Genomic DNA, 22,211 nt, shown 5'->3' on the forward strand with positions numbered 1-22,211 from the left:
CGGTTAAGTAAATAGTGTCATGCAGATTACAGCAAACTTCGGAACTGCAAGTCCACCAGCAATGTCTACTACGTGTTATCTCAAATTCTACAAAGCATAGGCAAAACACAAGTGAATGGCATTTTTCGATACAAATTTAGAATTAGATACAATGGAAGAAGATAGCGAAGTATCCGCTTCAAGTAGCCATTTCTTCTTCATGTTCTTGTCAGGGCCTCAATTTTGAAACCTTGTCGGTGGTTCAGGAAAACAAAAAATTGATCGAAGAAAATGGCAAATATAAATGTTATTGTTCAAAGTATTTATTCAACTAGAAAATGCCCATGATGCAGTAATGCTTCCGCTTCCTTGAACCCTGAAACACTTTTAACCAAGGTATCGAAGTAGAAAAAGCAATTGTTTGAAGCCACTGACGTCATTAGTGGCATGTCATGGGTTGGCGAAGGGACGAATATTGGCAGCATGCCAGATTCATAAAAAAATAACGTGGACAACATTTACCTACAAAAATAACAATTTTATTTATCATGTAGCTACAAAAACACACAGTTAAACAAACTTCAAACATTTGATTATGTCATGAGATTATGAAAGATGACGATGAAAGCTAAAGGTTGATGTTTTTTTTTGTTCTTTACAACTTCAATTTCCAATACAGGTACAATCCTTACATATATTAATCATTTAAGATGACTTTAAACTGGAACAGAACGCAAATTTCTTTAATACCTTTTCTCAACACCGATCATGTTCCAAACACATTTTACTAAAGGGTACAGAGTTATAGTGAGAATTAGATTTTCCCAACCTAACCTTAATTTAACCTAATAATGTATATTCTTTTTACGTGCTTTATTTTTCTCGAAACTTTTTAACCATATTCATGTTAAGTTAATTAGGTATGCGCGTTCTCAGACTAATAAACGAAAGTAAATGTAAGTTAAGAATTAACTAATGCATGTGCTAGTGTGTGGGCTAACATCGTATATACAGGAACAACTATTTACCCTACAGCAAGATGTCATTACCCACACGCATTGGTAATGTTAACATACGCATGCGTTGCCGTGTGATCATATGACTGAAGATACATTAACATGTTGTACGATATTTAGCGTAAAGATTTATTGAGAATTTCAATATCAAGCATATTAGATACATCCAAGCACTGAGTGAATTTCATATATTACCAGACATGCCAGTATCTAAACCATACTAGAATAAACTTACGTGTTATATCAGGCTCGTATATGGAAGTTATTTAATGTCATATATAAAGAATACTTTTGTTTCTCTCTTCAACTTAATACAACAACTGTTACGTTTTGTTTTTAATAAGCAAAAGTAAAACCAACACGTCATTTTTGTTTCGGTATTTGAGCAAAAAAATATGTTACATGAAAAAATCAATTCAATTCGTCAATGTTCAATGAAGTCTGTTAAAACAATGCACAAAATCAGATGTTGAATGCACCATTTGCGTTTTTTGTTTTTTGTTTCAAAATCTATGTCGTGTATCAAATACGTTTGCAACAGTCATAAAATACAATTCATCAACCTGTTTTAAGATATTACATTGATTTCATGCAACTAAATATATCTATAAATGACACTGACATAAGCTCTCAAAAATTATCCCATGTTTTAGGTCATATGACAGGGGCATAAAACAGTTGATAAACCGCCATTATCGAACCCTCTTAGCTGTCTATATATACTACTGATGGACAAATGGAACCGTATTAAGCAAATCAGAATGGTTCACCACTATCTTTGTCCAAAATCTGCATTCTTTCTGTGCTCAAGATTAAATTTTACATCTGGGTATTTAACGTCGAAAATAAATGAGAAAATCTTTGAATCCTTAGATAACAATAAAATATGATAAGGTTATTGAACACATAACTTGGCCTTGTTATCACAATAACATAAAATACTGACATATCACATTAATATGCATACAAAGTTTTCAAACTTCTACCTACAATACAAAGCATATGATATAATGGCGAACACTAATGGTAGCATACTGGCACTTGAAAACAAAGTAAACTACATAGAAATACATACAAATTATGCGGAATAGCTTGCACACGTACATTTTCCAAGCTTATTTTACATTTAAGTATGATATAGAAGTACTATGAAAATATAAAATTTATAGCTCTGACTTTTAAAACTAATACGATTAATCGCTATACATGTACGTCATAAGGCTTGGGTGTCCAAAACATTACATCAATATGGCGAAAAACGTTCTTAAGAAAGTCGCAAGAGTGCTTTAGTGTTGAATTAAGTATTTGTTGAAATGCCAGGGCATAATATGACACAATATGACACAAACGTGAAATGAAGAGGTACACTAAGTGACAAAACTAAAAAAAACAAGAACAAAAATACTGATGGATTTCCAAGGATATCATCCTCACCTCAAAAAAACTAGAGCCATGGAAGCATTTGTCTTCATACGAAGTAGCTCAAATTGTCTGGTCAGTTGAAAGATGATATACTGTAAGGTGTTTTTAGGAAGAGTGGGGTGCAAACCGAGCACTATCGTGGCCAATTAAAGGCACGTGATGGTCTTCATAGGTTAATACCGCAAAGCAAGCACATATTTTCTACATGTTAGATGTGAGACGAATTAAGAAATGTAAACCATTGCTTTCATAGACGAATGTTGAGAATTTGGGAGCGAAGGTTAATCAATATGATCATGCATTTCTCTGACACTTCAAACAATAGAAACTAGCAATAATCTCAATACATACAAAGTCATATCAATATAACAACGACTACAATTGCAGAGGAGTATAAAGAAATAATTTCCTATGTAACGTATGTCATTGTTTCCATGATGTCTTGCTATGGAATACAACCAGGTAGAAACAATTTATGAACAAAGTTACGCTGAAACTTTACTTTAAAATAACTGTGCACAGATATCCGTTTTAAAAACAACAAAGATAACACCCGTTGCCACCACGCTGAAATGAATGTACACAAAATCGCTTAAAAAGCACAATATACAATGTATTTCTGATTTGTTTCGTTTGAACATTTCAGTTCGTTGATAGACTTCGATACATCAAAAGCTGTTGTTTCTGTCTGTATATAGACTTAATTCGTGATCCATTTTCAGGATACGATACTCTTATGAAGACAAAGGAATATTACTGGTCGTCAATGAAAAGGTTGAGCAGAAGACGTGAAGCCGTATGGATGCAATTAAAGGGCATATGATCCATCGTTCTTGCGCAAAGATGCTGACTTCGTCGACGAGAGAACAGGGGCCTTCTTACTGATATGAACTAACTTTTTATATTCATTTCGAACCTGTAATACATAAATACATTCCTGAGTTATGTATCCAATTGTATCGACATAAAATTATACAATAGAAATATATAAAATACTCGTTGTAGTACTTCAGAACTTTCCACATGTGAATATCTTTGCGAGATGCACAAAAACACGTTTTTATGTTGTTTAACTGTTACGGGGGTTATTTATTCCTGCTATACATAAATCACGACGATTGTATGTTTTACTAAACCATTTTACCAATGCCCATCAGTATAATCAATCAATCATAATAAATATAAGGTTGTATTATACAATTTCCATTTAAATGTTTAATAAAATTGCAGATTCAGATATTCCCCCTTACCTTTTTATTGAGTAGACAATGGAAAATGAAGATGAAAAGGCCTTGAAGACTGTTTAATACTGTAAATATGTAAGCCATTGTGACAGTCTCTTCATTGAGGAAAAAATAGCCAAACACCCAGGTAAGACCGAGAAGAACCTCTAAGGCGAAAGCACCCTGTATCCAGGCCCTGAAACAAAACAACAAGATACAATCCAGAGGGAGTGTTTAATAATAGCTGATTTAACGTTTCAAGTTTTATATGTTTATTAACCACAAAAAGACAATTAAATATTAAAGATAAAGTCTTACTTAAAATTCCCGGCATTTGCCTTTTCTCTAGAAAATACATAATCCGAATGGCGACACACTGTGCTCATTGCGTAAGTCAATATCCCAGCATTCACCTGAAATGAACAACAAAATGACAAAATCTTATAAAATTGTCTTTCCTCATAGCAGCATAGTTATTTTAACTTAATATTTGATTAATTTCATTAAATGTGTTTCCTGTAGTAATTAATCGGTACAATAATTTTTATCAAAACTGTAACCATAGAGCTGTCTTTGGTCCATTCTTGTGTAGAATGTTGTTATCATATTGCTTTAAAATGATCGTCAACAACAATGTCAGAAAGAAAACCCCAAGAGGTCATATTTCGGTGAAAAAATTGAACTCCTTGACAAACCAAATGTGACATGATAAAAATGAAAGGGTTACAAAGTAGAAACAATAATAACACCATTTATGCGCATATTGTTTACGAATGAGATATTATGTACCAGCAAGACGGCAGCAACAGGTCCTGCAAAACTCCAGATGAAAAAACGGTCCGTTGTCAACCAGCAACTGCAAGGGATAAATATCACTAATTATGTAAACACTACCAACAACAACCTGTCTTTGATTAAGCAAATTATGTAACAAATCAATCAATGAGTGACACTGACTTCCATTCCTTAAAGAATTGAAACAAATATCAAAGTGCAAAGACGATGTCTCTTTTAAGTTGAGCTTCATCATTATTCCATAAAATTAAATGCCTGGTATTATAATTCTGTCCTTGTAATAATCCGTATACTTACTATTGTGGTGTGCCATAAGCTGTGAAGTCTATCCCGGCAGTGGTTGCCACTATAACTATAGGAATGCCTATGTAGAAGAGAGAAACAAACAACATAATATATATATAAATATATATATAAAACAAATCATATATGGTTTTTCTCTCAAATCGATTGAAAATTGTTTAATTTTGAAACTTTTCTTCTTGTTGTTTTTTCTGATATTATTGTTGTTTCTATCTTACATTCCTCTGTAATATTTCGTACCATATCCGGCCAGATAAAAGTATTTCAGGTTAGACTTGGCTGTATCGAAAACTTGGACCAACATAATGACGATCTGTACGGCCTCCATCAACATCCACGTGAAAGCAGACAGGAAAAAGAAATGCAACAGAAGGGCGATAACTGCACACGACACCTGTAGACGATAAACAGGAGACAACTGCTTCAGAAAATATGTTAAATCAAAATTTTTATCTTATGAGGAAGAAAATATGCCGTTTGATCAGAAGTCAAAATAACACGCGAGGAAAATACGCAATATTGATGTAATGAATTATTTTGAACGAATCCGTTAAATTCGTGTTTTACATGATACTGAACCAAATGTATTGTTTTACGGGGCTAAAGTTAACGACAAAGCCCTCTTACCTGTTTATCTGTCTGGTCAATACCAACGATGAAAGTAAGTTCGGCAGCAAACAGGGAAAAGACAAGATTTTTATGGATGGAATTCCTTTCACCCTGTAGTGGACTGGTAAACATAAGGTGTTAAAATATTAGTGTTATTGTAAGAAATGTATGTTACTCACACACAGCAAAATCTATACAACGATGAAGCGGTGAATGTGAATCCTATTCAGTATGCCCACATGAAATTGCTAAATTGGAATTTCAAACCTCGCACGCATTGTAGGTCCAGATTTATGAATACAGTGGAAATACGGACCTTACACAGTACACAAATAAAATCGTCTCACTCCACGAATTTCTAGAGAAGACAACCATTGGCCTTACATCCTGCATATCAAATAAATATAGGTAGTTAACAGGCCTTAGATCAGGATTTTTGCGGACAAACAAAATGTTACCCCGTACTCCATATATAGCAAGCCGTGTACTATGCAATCCTGTGTATTCCTAAAACAGTCTATCAACAGGTCATACACCCTGTATACCCATCGACAGGTGACCGTATTATGTATACCAAGTGAGAAGTAATTATAGGCCCTGCGTTATGTATACCTGAGACAGTTGAAGGTCAACCAGCTTGTGAAGAGGCTGATCAAAGAAATGATACATCCAGCATAAGTAATGTACCGCAGGATAGAGTGATGGTGACTAGACATCTGTAAATATAAATTCACACAATCATTTATTGAAAACGTATCCGTAGGTGAAAAATTTAATTTTGTAAAATATGTAAATCCTTCAAAAATGTTCTAAACAATTTCAAAACAAGTTACATAAAACATACCAATCAAATTCACTGTTTGTCTTGATAAGAGAGAATCGTTTATGTGGACCGCGCATTATGTATGATTCATTTTGAGTTTAAGTGCACTGAAGATTGCGTTACGATCAACATCGATAAGCTTTGCGATATCAGCAATTGATTCTTTCAATTTTATATGAAAGAATGGCCAAGATATCGTAGATATGAAATTGACCTTATGTGTCATGAAATGTCTTTTTTGCACATTTTATCACTGCATTTGCATTTTCTTTGTCACCTCGGTACATTTAGAGGCATCTAATAATGCTGTGATGTATGGCAGCCCATTGTCAGTTTTATTAATATAATTTGATATCGCCTGTAATGATTATGTGGAGATTTAATCCAAATCAATCATGATGTCGAAAAGCGGATATGGCGTAATGGTACGGAAGAATTTGATATTGTCTGATAAAGTAGATTATAAAGTTAAACATATTTTTTCAAACATTTCATTTGTTACAAGACACATACTGCTACTCCAGATACGTCCAGTAGAATGGCAAAGCTTGTTAGGTGATTACACTGACACGTGACACGATAGGGAGTCCTATTTGATACATCACATCCGCTCTGGGACCAGCTTCCCGATTCACTGTAATATGGATGAAAATCAAGTCACATTTATCGACAGACAGTATAATTGTGCTTTTTAATCGAAAGTATTTGAAATTAATTAAATTTAAAAATACTAAGATGATAAGAAGACTAGCTCACCCTTCGGAAAAGTTCCAGAATGAGCACAATGGCACAGATTCATCATCGATTGGCTGTAAAGAAAAGGGAATATTTATTTCATATTTCTGTAGGTTTCTAAAATTTCTATACCATATGCCATATGTTTCCTTAAAATGGAATAGAAAATAATATTTAATTCATTCTTCTATTTTTCAATCCATAAATATGACTTGCTTGCATTCGTGCAGAAGTAGCATATACATAGTAGTAAAGCATATGGCCGATAAATGTCAACTAAATTATTTTCTTCATCAACAGTGCATTTTTTCAAAGCGATGAAGTGACAAATAGGATAAATTGATTCGTGTATTTCTTAGAGAAACAAAATGAAGACTGTTGTAGTAAATGATCATCAGCAGGACATAATTCAGGATATCTTAATTCTTTATTTTCTTCCAGAGAAATACAACTGCACTTGTTTTTCACGATGTTGATAAAACTTAAACAACTGAAGTGTATATGTTTTTCTCATCTGCTTGACATGGTGATGCTGTGGTTGCTGGATAGCTCTTTCTCTTACCCTGGACAGCAAAATCCTCACTTTTTAACCGGTGTGAGATGTCCTTGTCTCTTACCCTGGTCAGGTAAATCCACACCTTTTACCAGTGTGAGATTTCCATTTCTCGCACCTCAGACAGCCTTATCCGATGTAGGTATTGAATAATTTCAGAGTAGTAAGTGCGAGAAAAAAACCTATTACATATATTACTGGGGTTTATCAGTATAGGGCTAATATCCTGTAACATCCTAACCTCGGCTAACGACTCGGTTGGGATTATGTGACAGGATCTTAGCCGTCGACTGAGATACCCCTATTTCGCTAAGTTACAGGGCTAAGATCCCGTAACATCCTAACCTCGGCTAACGCCTCGGATGGGATTACTTTACAGGATACTAGTAATAAAACGCCAGAATATGATCATTTTGGTGATTATCATAGTCAAAAACAGATCTTAGCTCTCGACTGAGATACACTGATCTCGCTCAGTAACAGGTAACAGATTTTATCAGTCTCGCCCTAAGGTAGAGATGGGTGATTCCCCTGTCAGAACAATGAGATGGAATCACAGGAACAATTCACTGACATCACGTCAATAATCAAATCATATCACTAATACGAAGCAATGAGACAACAAAACTATAAGTGAGTATCTGATAAAGCCAGCAGGGTAAGAGAAAATAATCCTTTATCTCCATGTTGGTGAGACAGGGTGATATCTACCCTCGGAAAAAATGTTTATGTTGCAAACACTCGTCAAGTCTACCTTGTTTGCTAGCTTCATCATCTTTTTCCTTAGGTTGATAGGTCCTACCTATCTCTCCTTCAAGAGTGTGAAAAAAGACACCTGGCACAAGCATTCAATTGGACATTGATGATGACGCGATGAATTGGTTTCTCAACAACTTACAATTTGTTCATGTGAAAACTATAATAAATGGAGTTATGCTCCATGACCTCGGATATCTTTGTATAACAAACCTGTAATAGTTGAAGTGAGAAGGTGACAGGCTGGGGGAGATTACTTGTGTCAGCATGACCAATCGACACACTAATGACATTACTCGCTATCTGTGGCGTTGCGTTAGACTCGTTCTCGGACACCAGAAATTCTCCAATGTCGGAATGTTTCATGAATATAACTTTGGACAGATCATCTGCGAAAAAAAAAGTGTTGTAATCACAGTTACTTTTTTTTTAATTAAAAACAGAAGTATGTTCTGAAAACTGTCACTCTGCCATAAGGTGGTGTCCTGTCTTTGACTATGATAATGGTCATGTTCTAGTGTTTTAATGTCATGTTTGCAATGCGAAGCCAGATCAAAAGATCCACTCTAAAGTTTTCCCTTTCCCATCTTATTTGTAATGTCATACAGTGAATATTGAAGGGAAAGTGTTGTCCTTCTTCTTGTCCTTAGGACTCCTTTGGTGGAAAGTTTTCTTACTTCGATTACTATAGTACCAACAATTCATGTTGAGTAGACTTCATGTCATGAGGGAACTAAACCAATGTGTTAAATTTATGTCACGACAGCTTTATTTTCTGCTACCTTTGATCTCAGTTAGAATAGCATTCTATTTCCAGCGGAGTCTGGATTGAAATATATTGGTGACTTATAATTATTTTCTAGCTCCAGTCAGTGTTTTTTGCTAGCTACATTTAACCAATTTTTCTGTGCCGTTACAGCAATACTTGAATATCAGTATATTCCCTTAGAGATCATATATAATCCACTGGAATTCATATATCACACACTCTGGACGCTTAACTGAAAGTGTGCATATATTTATAGGTAAACAGGAAAGTAAGAGATTAATTTTAAAATGCCATCTTGAATTTTTTGGAAAACGTGAAACCAGAATCGCTAGTTTGTTCTTCATACCATGATATAGTCTACATGGAAAATTATAATCTGTCCTTAACTAATTATTTATGCATGTTATTATTACTAATTTGAAAAATAACTATCGTCTCGCTTTAAACAAAATAGTTTATTCTAAATTATGAAATTTTAACGTTGAAACATTTAACCAAGAGTGATGTTCCCTTACCTGTGCTAAGTTGTTGAAGTACTGAAGCTGGAATAGATACCCTGTCTCCCTCGTCTGTGGCGTCCTCCCTCTCATTGTCACCACACACCAGCGCCTCCGACACGTCGCTCGTATTTACGACGTATAATTCCAATTCTAAAAACAGATACATGTAAATATCGATTGATTAATATATACCAAATAGTGATGTATCAGTACAAAAAAGTTAAGCCATCACATGTATTTGCTGATCGCTAAATTCTCAACCAAACTGTGCACATTTAATGGCGCGTCATACACATAAATAATGATTCATACATACGATACACACAAGTGTCTTGAAGAATTATGTTGATGCAAATATACCATCAACCGCAACCATGGTGCTTGACATTTTACTTTTAATGGCGCATTTTGATGGCGATAAAGTGAAAAGTCGTCGTTTAATTACAGTAAAAGTAAATATACTCTGTCATCGCGACAAAGCGCCGTTTGATAACATTCGATATTCAATATATTAAACGGTACTTTTTTCCGTGCCGATAAAGCTATAGGAAAGGGATGTAATCTGCTCCTGTAACAATGTGCCTGAATAATCATGTTAGTTCGTTTTATAGCTTTGTGTCATGATGTGCCTGAATAAGCATGTTAGTTCGTTTTATAGCTTTGTGTCATGATGTGCCTGAATAATCATGTTAGTTCGTTTTATAAATTTATGTAACAAGATTACCCATCTTTTCGCTGGAGGTTTTAATGACAGTTGGGACTTGAATCGCCTCCGCCATAGACGTTGTGCTATCCTCCATGGCGGAAAGAATACTGGCGGCCGCTCGACGTTTGTCTGTCCGTCTTACGTCCGCCGACCTTTCAGTGTTTGCTACAAGATTACTGCCCGCCCTCACCAGCTCCTACAGAGTATAGTACAAAACACATTAGAAGCATATCACAGACAACTATTCATTAACGAAGTTGTTTAAATATTCCAAAACACGCAAAACTTGGACGCTTGGGATGATAATGGTGCAGGACTTTGCGTGGAGCTTTATAAAATTTACACTGTTGACAAAAGCAATTATTTACCTTGACCAAAGTGACTGCTTGGGCTTCAGACTCTGGTCGGACGTTTGTCACTTTCCGCAGAATTGCTGTCGAGATTGAGATATCCGCCACGGACATTGATTTGGAAGTATCTGTTTTACTGACCAAGTCCTTGGCGATGTTGATAGCTTCCTTCGTGACAATAGGAGATTTGTCCGCTTTTCCAGGTGATACCTGCCAAGTAAAAAAAAACTATTATATCTGTTTATGTCCAATGTATATTACACAAGTTTTGATTTGTGCAATATCAACATCAGGTTTAGTTTCAAATAATTTCCTCACACTGACCCCTAACAATGTATTCAAACGCAAAAACTCGGGAAGGAGAAAATAATAGGTTTTTCTACATTGAGTTTTTAGTTTATTAAATTTTCATATTGTACAACCATCATACAAAGTCGTTTTATAATCATTGCTCATACCAGTGAGAAAGCAAGTATTTGACAAAAGTTTATCATCATTTCATATTCGCTCATCGTTTTTGACCGATAAACCATGGTCATTGCTTATAAGCCAATAAACATTGAACATGAGTGTACACACACTGAGAACATGTACGAACACGTTAATGTCTGTGAACATATGAATATATGAACATTGGCTGCGAGTCTGAGGACTGGAAGAAAGCACGGCTCTTCAAGACTCAACGGAAACTCGCAGTACCTAGCTTCATGTTCCTAAAGAAGCAGTCTTCATATTTTGTTACACAAATTTGCCCGTGAATTGTGACGTAACGGTCATGTGTGCTTACCCTCAGCATCAGATCTTTAAATTGTTTTGATGCGCATGCTTGAGTGTCCGGTTTCTTTGCCCATCTAACTGGGCTCCTCTCGCACTGCCACGTAGCCGTACCTTTTTAAACAATACGAATTCATTTACACCACATCACTTACTGTCTTTTTATATTGCAGGTATATTTTTGCATTATTAAACTTTCAAAAACAATGAAAAGTAGCAATTTTATGTAAGCATATTTCATGTATTTATTCAATTAATCATTAAACATTTCGCAGATTTTCCAATTGATATGTATATTGAAAATTTCAACGAATGCTTAAAGAGCTTTCAGAGCCGACAAACTCACCTGAACCTTTCTGGCACGGTATTGACCTGCTTTCACCTTTCTCAGTTTCGGGCCAAATTAGCCCATAAGCCACACGTCTAGGACAATGAGTTTGAGACTTTGGGGCTGGTATTTTCGTGCTTATTTTTGCCTCATTTATAGGAAAATCTGTACCGGGTGTCCTGCTTGTGGACATGTGTTTATCTGTTTCAGTCGATTCATTGTCTTCAGGCATATTTGATGTTACTTTGATATATGGTTTTGTTGTTGAAATTTTGTTCAGATCTGTCGTTTCCGGTGTAGATAATGTCTCTTTTGTTTGCAACAATTTAGTACTTTTGGTCATTCTTGGCGTCGTCGTTTTAGTTTTTGGACGTTTGGTAGCGGTGGTTTTTGTTACAACCCTAATGGTACTGGTGCTAGTGGTGGCGATAGTTGTTGTAGTGGTCGTCTGCTTCTGGGTTGTGGTCATTGGAACGGAAGTGGTTGAGGGTGTGGGTGGAGGTGTAACTGGAAAATAGCATAATTTTGAAATTCAGCTTTGTTCTGAAAACTCACAAACCTCGTATGAATATTTTTTTATTAGCTGATAAAACAAATATTCCAACATTAACGGCATCACAAGTTACAGTGACAGGCAAACACTCCACACGTTTTTACGATGGTAGCTAACACCAATACTCACTCAACAACATTCACACTCACATTACTTTTTTCCGGGATGATACTTACTTTTATTCCATTCACAGATGTAAAATCGATGTGTGTTACATTGTACGTCGTTAAGCCTTCCACCAATCTGGAACTCGGCACAGAATTCGTCCCCACGGCCATTGTTTGGCTCGCCCGGACTCCAAGGCCTGGCAAAATAAATGTAAGCAATAACTTTGGGTACATAACGTAACACATCAAACACCCTAGCAGATTTTGTTTTAAAAGGTAATATCTTTCCTAACCACACAGAGTTTATTTATGTAAATTATCATGTTTTTTTTTTTTCAGTCTATGCAGAAATTTGTCTGTGTTGCAAGAAACGGATGCATCTACCGTGCATTACATCTTTATCACAAAGATGACGTCACATTTTAAAATGTATTCCATAGCAATACGCTCACATGCGCATTACTTTCAATTCAGTACTTTGATCATGAAATAAATTTTGTATATGTTTTCATGCCATTGGTAACTAAAAATGTTTAAAGTCAATGACGGGTTTTGTACAACAAGTTTATAATAAATCCGTATAGATAATATGACTCACGTGACTCTTCCGTTGAGCTCCGCTCCGTCTGACCACCGCCACACCGAGCGACTTTCGTTATGACGAAGTCCCACCCACCAACGGTCCTGGTTTGGTTTTTTTATTATATTTGTCAAATGTCTCATCATCTTCATCTGTTCACAAAACGACACCAAAAATGTTTATACTTATTATAAAACCATCCTGATCGAGCATAAGCAAAAAAAGTACATGTATATAACTTCGTGTTATTTTTTTATTTCTGATATCGTCAAAATGTTAAAGAATTAGTTTTCTTGTTTTTACCTTCTCGGCCATGGACCCGATGGACGCGAGGTTAGCACCCTCCTCTGAACATTTTGCTGTTGCGGAGTCCCATGTTTGGTATTCCTTCACGAACTTGTAACAAGCCCGATGAACTTTAACCCATGGTTTGGGACATCGTAGAGGTCCACTGGTGGTAACTATGCACATAAAAGTCATTACACATTGATAGAAGATTCGAAATTATGTCATGAAGTAAACAGGACAAACAAATACTGAAAATAAGACCAAGGTATTATACCTGTTTTTTTTTTTTTTTTTGTTTTTTGTTTTGTCTAGGTCGCAAAAACACAACAAACAAGACAGACAAAAAAAAAGAAAAACAAACAATCAAACAACCAAAACAAAACAGAAAATAAGAAATGAAATGGGGACTTTCATCTGTGTACTGAAAACATCGCATCTAAATCTACATGTGATTCCATCAAATGCTTACACTAAATATGAGAAAAGATAACATATGTATTAAGTATGCACTTCTTTCAATTAGACTTATGTAGCTTCTTTGAAAGATCAACAGCAAAGCATGTCAAAGTTGTTTACTTAATACTATATAACGTACAATATGAATTTAAAACGGATCGCTATAAAACATTCGGTGTAATAAGCTCGTTTATCAGGATCAATTTCCCGACACGTAACTGATAGAAGAATTAAGGGATAATACCAAAACGTAAATTAAGTGGGTGTGCTGAAATTTTACTCAGTACAGTAATAATGAAGTAACCACGTGGGTTTGTTTCCTCCATAATCTTGTGGAGATATATAGAACTATTAATAGTAGTCTATCTCACGTTTAGATTAGAATCTTAGGGGATCGTACTTTGCTTTAGAACCATACTTTTATCATAGAAATTATATTGGCTAGTTTTACTGCCTTCGCCAAAACGATTATACGAGAGTGCGATATTGCGACAAAATAGATAAGACACCTGTCGCATTAGTGGTGTATTTCTGTCGCAATTCTGTGGTATTTTGTCTCACCGTTACGCTACATGAAATTAACCACCATAAGAAACATAACTTTAATCAAATTGATTTGTATTTTATTTACAGTATGTCTGTCTTTAATTTAGAAGCCCAAGAACTGAATAGAACAAAAAATAATAAACAAATAACGCATGCTCTTTCACTGGTTTGGTATTTATGGGCAGCAATAACTTGGAAAAGGGTAAATACATTCTGCCAATAATAGATATTTACATTTCTATCAAGATTTCCATATTTTCAATATATTCTTTTATCAGATTTTATTACATTAATATGTCAACGCCATATTTAAGAAAAATGTTAATCATGCAACATACTTTAGAACAGTCAAAACCCTGGCTTGGCAAATGATAGTCAACGTCATCAACATAAGTTTATCATCATGACGTCATTTCAATAATAACATCAACGATTGGATTCGAAAAAGTTGATATTAACGTGGCGATGTCTGATAGGGGTGAGAATATTCAATATAAATCGTACTTATTTTTACAGAAACGAAAACATTTTTTGTAATGTATTATTGGCATGTTATCAAATCGTACATTAAACAAAGGAAAACGGCTAGTTTAAACGGCTTGCAATATTAACTCCGAGAAAACACAAAATAGATTATCCAATTGGCCAGGTTCTGAAATTCTTAAACGGGTCACCAAATGCTCTACCATTACACGAAATATTGGGGCAGGTGTTCCCAAACTTCACGTGCGTGCGCGTGTGTTTCACAAGTTTCACGAGATCTGATGTGCTTTAGGCATCAAGATGGACATAAATATTTAGAAGGAGGAAATTCACTATGACCCGAAACAGGTGTGAGATATGTAGGGTGGTGAAGGCGGCTAAGGACGGGAGGGGGAAAAGGAAAATACATTTTTGTATGTGGTATACGCGCTTTGCCTTCACTTTCACTGTTATGTTCCTTTCTTTCTACTTTTAATTCAATATTATTGGTATGACACATAAATCTTTGCTATATAAGAAGTAAAATGCTTTATCTAAGGGTCCAAGGTTATCTGTGTATTTGATGTAGCAATTTACACTATCTGACTTAACGCTGTCTATAAATACATTGTAGGATCCGTAAATACTTTGGAATATATCCAAACTTAAACATGATCGCAGGACTTGACGCCCTTGATGACACCGGAAATTATATGTATGATTGTAACCACGCCCCTGTGTATTAAAATATCCATCTCAGCCGAGTCTTTACCACATCAATCAGTCTAAAGATGACTTGTATTTACAATCATATAACATCTTTATCCATCGTATCGTTGGTTACTATAATGCAAAGACTTCTGAGAAATCATTTGCTCCAAATGTTATGTAATGAGCCTCGCTTATGTTGTTCAGTAAGGTAGTCACCAGCTTCTAAAAGGAGACCTTGACTACAAATGAAACTGGCTGTTCAGAGAAACCCAACGAGACAAATATTTCTTATTTTTAAAAAGCAAGCTCAGCACAATATCAACAAATGTGCAACTCACATGATGATGATGATGATGATGATGATGATGATGATGATGATGATGATATTTTTAAGGCGTCACAACCCATATGAACACGAGTGCAAATTGATAATTGACCCGAATCGTTAACAAGATGCGCGTGAAATTGATTGGTACGTCCATATATTAAAACATTGAGCATCATTTGTCCTTTAGGAAACATAACTAGCTGCAGGGACATGCATTCATGGAGTAGATATGCAGCATATACATGTCGTCTGTAGTCAATTATACTCGATAAAAAGCCTCGTACTTTCAGCTTTGAACTTGACTGTTTGTCAGTATAAATGAGACAGCTTTTAATGCATTTAATGATATATTCTCCCACAAAAAATATGCCACTTATCACTTTTATAAATGCCATTACAGTGCAGTCTAATGATCATATTTATATTCCCGCTATATCTAGCTATTTTATCTACATTATGATTCAATTTTATGGCACAGCGATCTTTTTGCGATTGCCGTCCCAATCAGGCTATGGCATTAATTATAATTTGCATTCGAGTAATAATGGAGATGTATGGAGTACTTATCACCTAGTAAGATTTTTGTCTGTAATCAAACGTTAGAGTGTCCGTTTGGAAACCGAATGGTCGCTAGTTGGAATCCCAGCGGGGACAGAATGCTTTTCATCATTCCTTCTTATTACAAAGGTACTAACTGTCTGACATTTCTGTCTAGTAGGCGCCAAGAAAAATGTCATGAAAATGTTACTATCCTATTTCTCGTAGAATTGCAGCAAGCTTATGTGCTCTACTAACACTGTATTAGAAATATGTAATTACTTATACCAGAAAAAAAATCCAGTTTAATGGCGTATAAAATGTCTCTGGTTTTTTTCCACATGGCTTCTATCCGAGACGAAGCACAACAGCTCCTGCACTTGTAACATGATAAACTTCTTTTCGAAAGGGGGCTGAGAATACCTTCAAGCGATAAACACTCGAAGCAAAATGGAAGACCATTGCATCTGACCCCACAACTTGTATCGTTACTTTGTCTCCTTTCTTAAAGAGAGTTTACAGACATGCTTTTTCAATTTCTCACTTATGGGTTTTTGTCTAAGACGGGATTACATAAAGAGGTAAAAGAGTCGACTGTTTAGGTGATTTTCAATCCTCGCCGTCTGGAGTACATTCCTGACATGCAATATGCGCTGGCTTTCCTATAACATCACAGCTGGAATGAGAGTTTTAAAACGTCCCAGATTTCCTTTAGGACACAAGAGAACACTGCACAGTGCTAACCTAGTCAACTTTTTCTGACAAAGTAAAGTGGAATTTTATTTTTGAAATGTGTAACTGTGTGTCAAATTTTCGTGTCGACATTTGGTTTTAAATATTTAACGTGTAACTTATCTTACCAGATATACTTTTTATGTTTTATGTCTTTTTAGCAACTACGAAATTAACTTTTTTGAAGAAAAGTGAACATGCAAATTTTTTTTAAAAAAATGAACAGTACAGGTGCATACGAGTGCAAGAGCTACACTTGAATTTGATATTCAAGTTGAAAGTTATTTCCCTTTAGATCCCATAATCAGAAATAAGAATAAAGATGTAAATATGGACTGGTCAAATTGGTCGTGCGTCATATTTTCCCCTCGGAGTTAAGCAAGTCACAAACATTGCATCTTTTCCAACTAATGTATATTTTTATCCATTCTGGGTTGCTATTTTTACTTATTCCTTAGCAACATTTATCGTATGGCTTATTCCTTAGCAACTTTTATCCTGTGGCATTACTCCTTAACGTACATGCTAACTCAAAAGCTGATTGGTTATTCGAATTCGTCTGTCTAATCGACATTCAACTTAACCTAGGTTGGTACAGTGTAGTATGAACTAGTTTTCTCATTGTCAATACAAATTGATCTCATGATACATTCTGCTCTCGTGTCCATATTGTGGCGTTCCGTAATTTTGTTACAATTCACGTGTTTGAAGCCAGTCTTGCCCCTGTGTGGGGCAGTCGCCAGTATCTGGAATCAGGTCGATGGCATTTCTGTGGGGACTCTGGCTTTCCTCTACCAACTAAACTGGGCTGGTCCTTAAATGACCCTGTCTGCTACAAACACGTAAAGCAATGATAAACATTTAACTGACTCTGGAAAGAGACTATTGATCACACTGATGAAGACATGGAGACAAAGGTATTTGGGTGCGAGAGTGAAAATGTATTTTTTTTTGTTTGGTTGCACATTATCTGAACGATTGTGTCTTTACAGCCCTTTTAGTAACACGGTTGTAATATGTATACTCTCTTATGTGAATAGTGGACTCGCTATACCCCATTTAGGTCAGTGCAAACCAACAACTGAGGTCTGATGAGGGGAGTATATATTTCATGAGTTTTTTTCTCTAAGTTTAATTCGGTCTGTTCAAATTAATGTATATATCGTCCCAATAATCCTCAAGCACATCTTTATAAATGGACAGTAAAATCATGCAATCGTCCATATGTTATATATTGCCTCGCAAGGGGACACGATTGCATACTCGCGAATGCTCAGCGGGAGTACAAGTCTTATCTTATTTGTCAAAAAAAAATGAGATTAAATCTTTAAAAATATTTCATATTAATGTGAAAGTTTTTAAAAACAAATATCCATCTTTATTTCCCTTTTTTATGTATCATTAACAAGAAGTATTTGATTTTATAGGCGATTATTTCGGTTTTGATGTTAATGTATTTTTACCATATTCTTATTGGCAATGTTAACGAAGTAACTCTCTTGCATGTCGCTTATTATTGTAACGCGATTTATCAGTTATATAATACTTCACAGTAAACGTCGTTGTCAACAGCTAGGAAGGCAACGAGGATGTACTTGCATTGCTACGTAAAATGCTAAGGATGTTTCATGATACCACGCAAATGACTGACGTTACATCTGGTAAAGCTGTTTTCTAAGAGACTGTATCACCCAAAGGACCGTCGGTAGACAGTATCACTGGTGCTGGTAACGAGATTGCACCAGCAACGGACCTTCGGTAGACAGTATCAGTGGTGCTGGTAACGAGGTTACTAGAGCAACGGACCGTCGGTAGACAGTATCACTGGTGCTGGTAACGAGATTACACTAGCAACGGACCGTCGGTAGACAGTATCACTAGTTGTGGTAATGCGGTTACTCAAGCAACGGACAGTCGGTAGACAGTATCACTGGTGCGCGTAACGAGGTTATTCAAGCAACGGACAGTCGGTAGACAGTATCACTGGTGCGCGTAACGAGGTTATTCAATCAACGGACCGTCGGTAGACAGTATCACTGGTGCTGGTAACGAGGTTACACAAGCAACGGACCGTCGGTAGACAGTATCACTGGTGCTGGTAACGAGGTTACACAAGAAACGGACCGTCGGTAGACAGTATCACTGGTGCTGGTAACGAGGTTACTAGAGCAACGGACCGTCGGTAGACAGTATCACTGGTGCTGGTAACGAGGTTATTCAAACAACGGACCGTCGGAAGACAGTATCACTGGTGCTGGTAACGAGGTTATTCAAACAACGGACCGTCGGTAGACAGTATCACTGGTGCTGGTAACGAGTTTACTAGAGCAACGGACCGTCGGTAGACAGTATCACTGATGCTGGTAACGAGGTTATTCAAACAACGGACTGTCGGAAGACTGTATCACTGGTGCTGGTAACGAGGTTATTCAAACAACGGATCGTCGGTAGACAGTATCACTGGTGCTGGTAACGAGGTTATTCAAACAATGAACCGTCGGTAGACAGATTTCTAGTGAGCTTATCGGAATGCTTGTTAAAATAAATATAGTTTAGAATTTCAGAATGGCCATTTGACTGAAAAAGAGGTTATCAAATTGAATATAAGTGACGGCAACAAAGTGGATGTTGAGGTATTAGGCCTGACTGCTACACGACAGGTCGTCTTAAGGACCGGTAACGAGGTTTCATTACGTCTCGCCACTATCGGTAAAACTCAGTGGTAACGAGGATATGAGAAAAAATTATAGCCAAACATTTAGAATCTTATCTTTCTATTTATTATAGAAAACACAAAATGGTGTTAATGTTTTAAAAAAATTGAACCATTAATTATTTTTCCATTTTTAAAATGTGTTAGTTAAATTGAAGTTGTTTCCACACGCTCAAACTGATATCAAGCTACTTTTCACCGTTATTGACATAATTATGTGCGCGGGTATACACCGCTTATTGACATGGTGTTGTTCGCAGGTATACACCGCTTATTGACATGGTATTGTTCGCAGGTATACACCGCTTATTGACATGGTTATGTGCGCGGGTATACACCGCTTATTGACATGGTGTTGTTCGCGGGTATACACCGCCTATTGACATGGTGTTGTTCGCAGGTATACACCGCTTATTGACATGGTGTTGTTCGCAGGTATACACCACTTATAGACATGGTTAAGTGCGCGGGTATACACCGCTTATTGACATGGTGTTGTTCGCAGGTATACACCGCCTATTGACATAGTTATGTGCGCGGGTATACACCGCCTATTGACATAGTTATGTTCGCAGGTATACACCGCTTATTGACATGGTGTTGTTCGCAGGTATACACCGCTTATTGACATGGTGTTGTTCGCGGGTATACACCGCTTATTGACATGGTTATGTGCGTGGGTATACACCGCTTATTTACATGGTTATGTGACATGGTTAAGTGCGCGGGTATACACCGCTTATTGACATGGTGTTGTTCGCAGGTATACACCGCTTATTGACATAGTTATGTGCGTGGGTATACACCGCTTATTGACATGGTTATGTGCGTGGGTATACACCGCTTATTGACATGGTTATGTGCGTGGGTATACACCGCTTATTGACATGGTTATGTGCGTGGGTATACACCGCTTATTGACATGGTTATGTGCGTGGGTATACACCGCTTATTGACATGGTTATGTGCGTGGGTATACACCGCTTATTGACATGGTTATGTGCGTGGGTATACACCGCTTATTGACATGGTTATGTACACAAGTATACACTGCTTATTGATTTTAGTCCCATTAATCTGCATGACACGTTTTAATTCATTCGAGTAATGACGTGATCCGTATTGTAACATGCACTTGACATTTTATGACATGATCGGATATTACTAATATATGAAAATAACTAATTTTTAATTGTTGGGCTAGTGCACCTTCATGCCTTAGTTTTGACATTTATTCGATCAATTTTAATGTTCCTCGTCCGCCTCTTTATCTTACTGTATCTAATACCGTTGTATATATATATATATTTTTCAATTTCAAATAAAATTCGATTATGAAACCACAGAGCAACTCCTATCAGCGTGAAATAATTCAGTTTTATTTTCTTTTTCAGTTTTCGACTGACTATGACGTTAAACTCAGCGATAATAGTTGTCAAACTAAGTATTAAACTGACCCTCACCAGTCAAATTCAAGTGCTACTTTAACCTCTTGACCATCGGATGTGTCCTGAACATGAATATCGGACACATCATCAATATATATATATTAGATATTTTCCTCGGTGATGACTGTCATTGTGAGCGAAACGCATTCAATTTCGATTCATACACCTATCTTAAATGTTATTTAGCATCTGGGCGTCTTCAAGAAAAGATAGATTAACTTTTTTGTAATGAGAGATTGAAAAAAATATCCTTTATCAATTCTTATTTCAAAAATGAAACTATCAATAGCAAGATAAAAGTGTTGTGTGAAATAGTATATTTCTTATCAATATTCTGGAGGACTTACATCACCCACTCATACAGAAAGACAAAATTGAAAACGTCAGTTTTTGGTAAAATTACCTCGTTTTAGTGATATGTCCTGCGTTCATATCAACACGTGGGATAATTTGGATGTAAATATCTTTCCTTATTAAATGTAAGTTGTATACATAATAGAGATGTGGGAATGTTTATTTAAACTTTAATCACACAACACACATGGAAATCGAAAATGAAACACACCGGGCCAGTGTAATCTCAGCGGCGACCAGAGGGTTGTGTTCTAGCTTGTGTGATACGGGGTCACAACACACCCAGACCGTATCAAGGTTTAAATATGATGTGAGAGGTGGGAGTCCTGCCGATCCCAAAATCCCAATGTCAGACGGCACTGATGATTTGGCCACGCAAATGTAGAACATGCGTTACTTTTTAAAATTAAAACCCTGATCCAACAGATGCAGTGAAATTGTAGTCGGGTAAAGATAACAGCGATACAAGTGTATCGTCCTGTCACCAGATATGTGGAAATTAAAATGATATCCGGAAAAAGTTTTCACACTTTTTCAGCACTCCCTGAAGTTATTGTGAATTAGGTGTTACCAGGCAAGCGTTACACTGTTAACTTTCTAACTGCAAACTGAAGCTGCATCAACCTATTGATAACATTCATTTGTTTATTTACCTGATGAAAAGAAAGTGCATTTTGTTCACAACCGCAGATAATTGATAAATACCACAAGTATAATTTTGATAGCAGAAGAAACGGAACAAAAATGAAATCCAT

General features: G+C 36.2%; 1 protein-coding gene across 1 annotated transcript in view; it reads right to left on the bottom strand.

Moving 5' to 3' along the window:
- Positions 1-3,150: 3,150 nt before the first annotated feature.
- Positions 3,151-22,211, bottom strand: part of LOC132547137 (adhesion G protein-coupled receptor L2-like) — a 29,489-nt gene continuing 10,428 nt past the window's right edge. The window contains exons 2-20 of the mRNA XM_060210892.1: positions 13,185-13,342; positions 12,900-13,033; positions 12,371-12,498; positions 11,660-12,148; positions 11,327-11,427; positions 10,558-10,749; positions 10,208-10,385; positions 9,499-9,633; positions 8,428-8,603; positions 6,927-6,979; positions 6,684-6,804; positions 5,960-6,063; positions 5,366-5,468; positions 4,979-5,132; positions 4,733-4,799; positions 4,430-4,496; positions 3,959-4,053; positions 3,668-3,836; positions 3,151-3,333 (exon numbers count right to left, since the gene is read on the bottom strand). Coding sequence (XP_060066875.1) covers positions 3,226-3,333; positions 3,668-3,836; positions 3,959-4,053; positions 4,430-4,496; positions 4,733-4,799; positions 4,979-5,132; positions 5,366-5,468; positions 5,960-6,063; positions 6,684-6,804; positions 6,927-6,979; positions 8,428-8,603; positions 9,499-9,633; positions 10,208-10,385; positions 10,558-10,749; positions 11,327-11,427; positions 11,660-12,148; positions 12,371-12,498; positions 12,900-13,033; positions 13,185-13,342 — 2,732 coding nt within the window. The 3' untranslated portion in view covers positions 3,151-3,225. The remainder of the gene's footprint in view (positions 3,334-3,667; positions 3,837-3,958; positions 4,054-4,429; positions 4,497-4,732; positions 4,800-4,978; positions 5,133-5,365; positions 5,469-5,959; positions 6,064-6,683; positions 6,805-6,926; positions 6,980-8,427; positions 8,604-9,498; positions 9,634-10,207; positions 10,386-10,557; positions 10,750-11,326; positions 11,428-11,659; positions 12,149-12,370; positions 12,499-12,899; positions 13,034-13,184; positions 13,343-22,211) is intronic.

The sequence above is a fragment of the Ylistrum balloti genome, unplaced genomic scaffold (genome assembly GCF_031769215.1).
Source record: "Ylistrum balloti isolate Yb309-2 unplaced genomic scaffold, AGI_CSIRO_Ybal_v1 Utg369936, whole genome shotgun sequence".
NCBI lineage: Eukaryota > Metazoa > Mollusca > Bivalvia > Pectinida > Pectinidae > Ylistrum > Ylistrum balloti.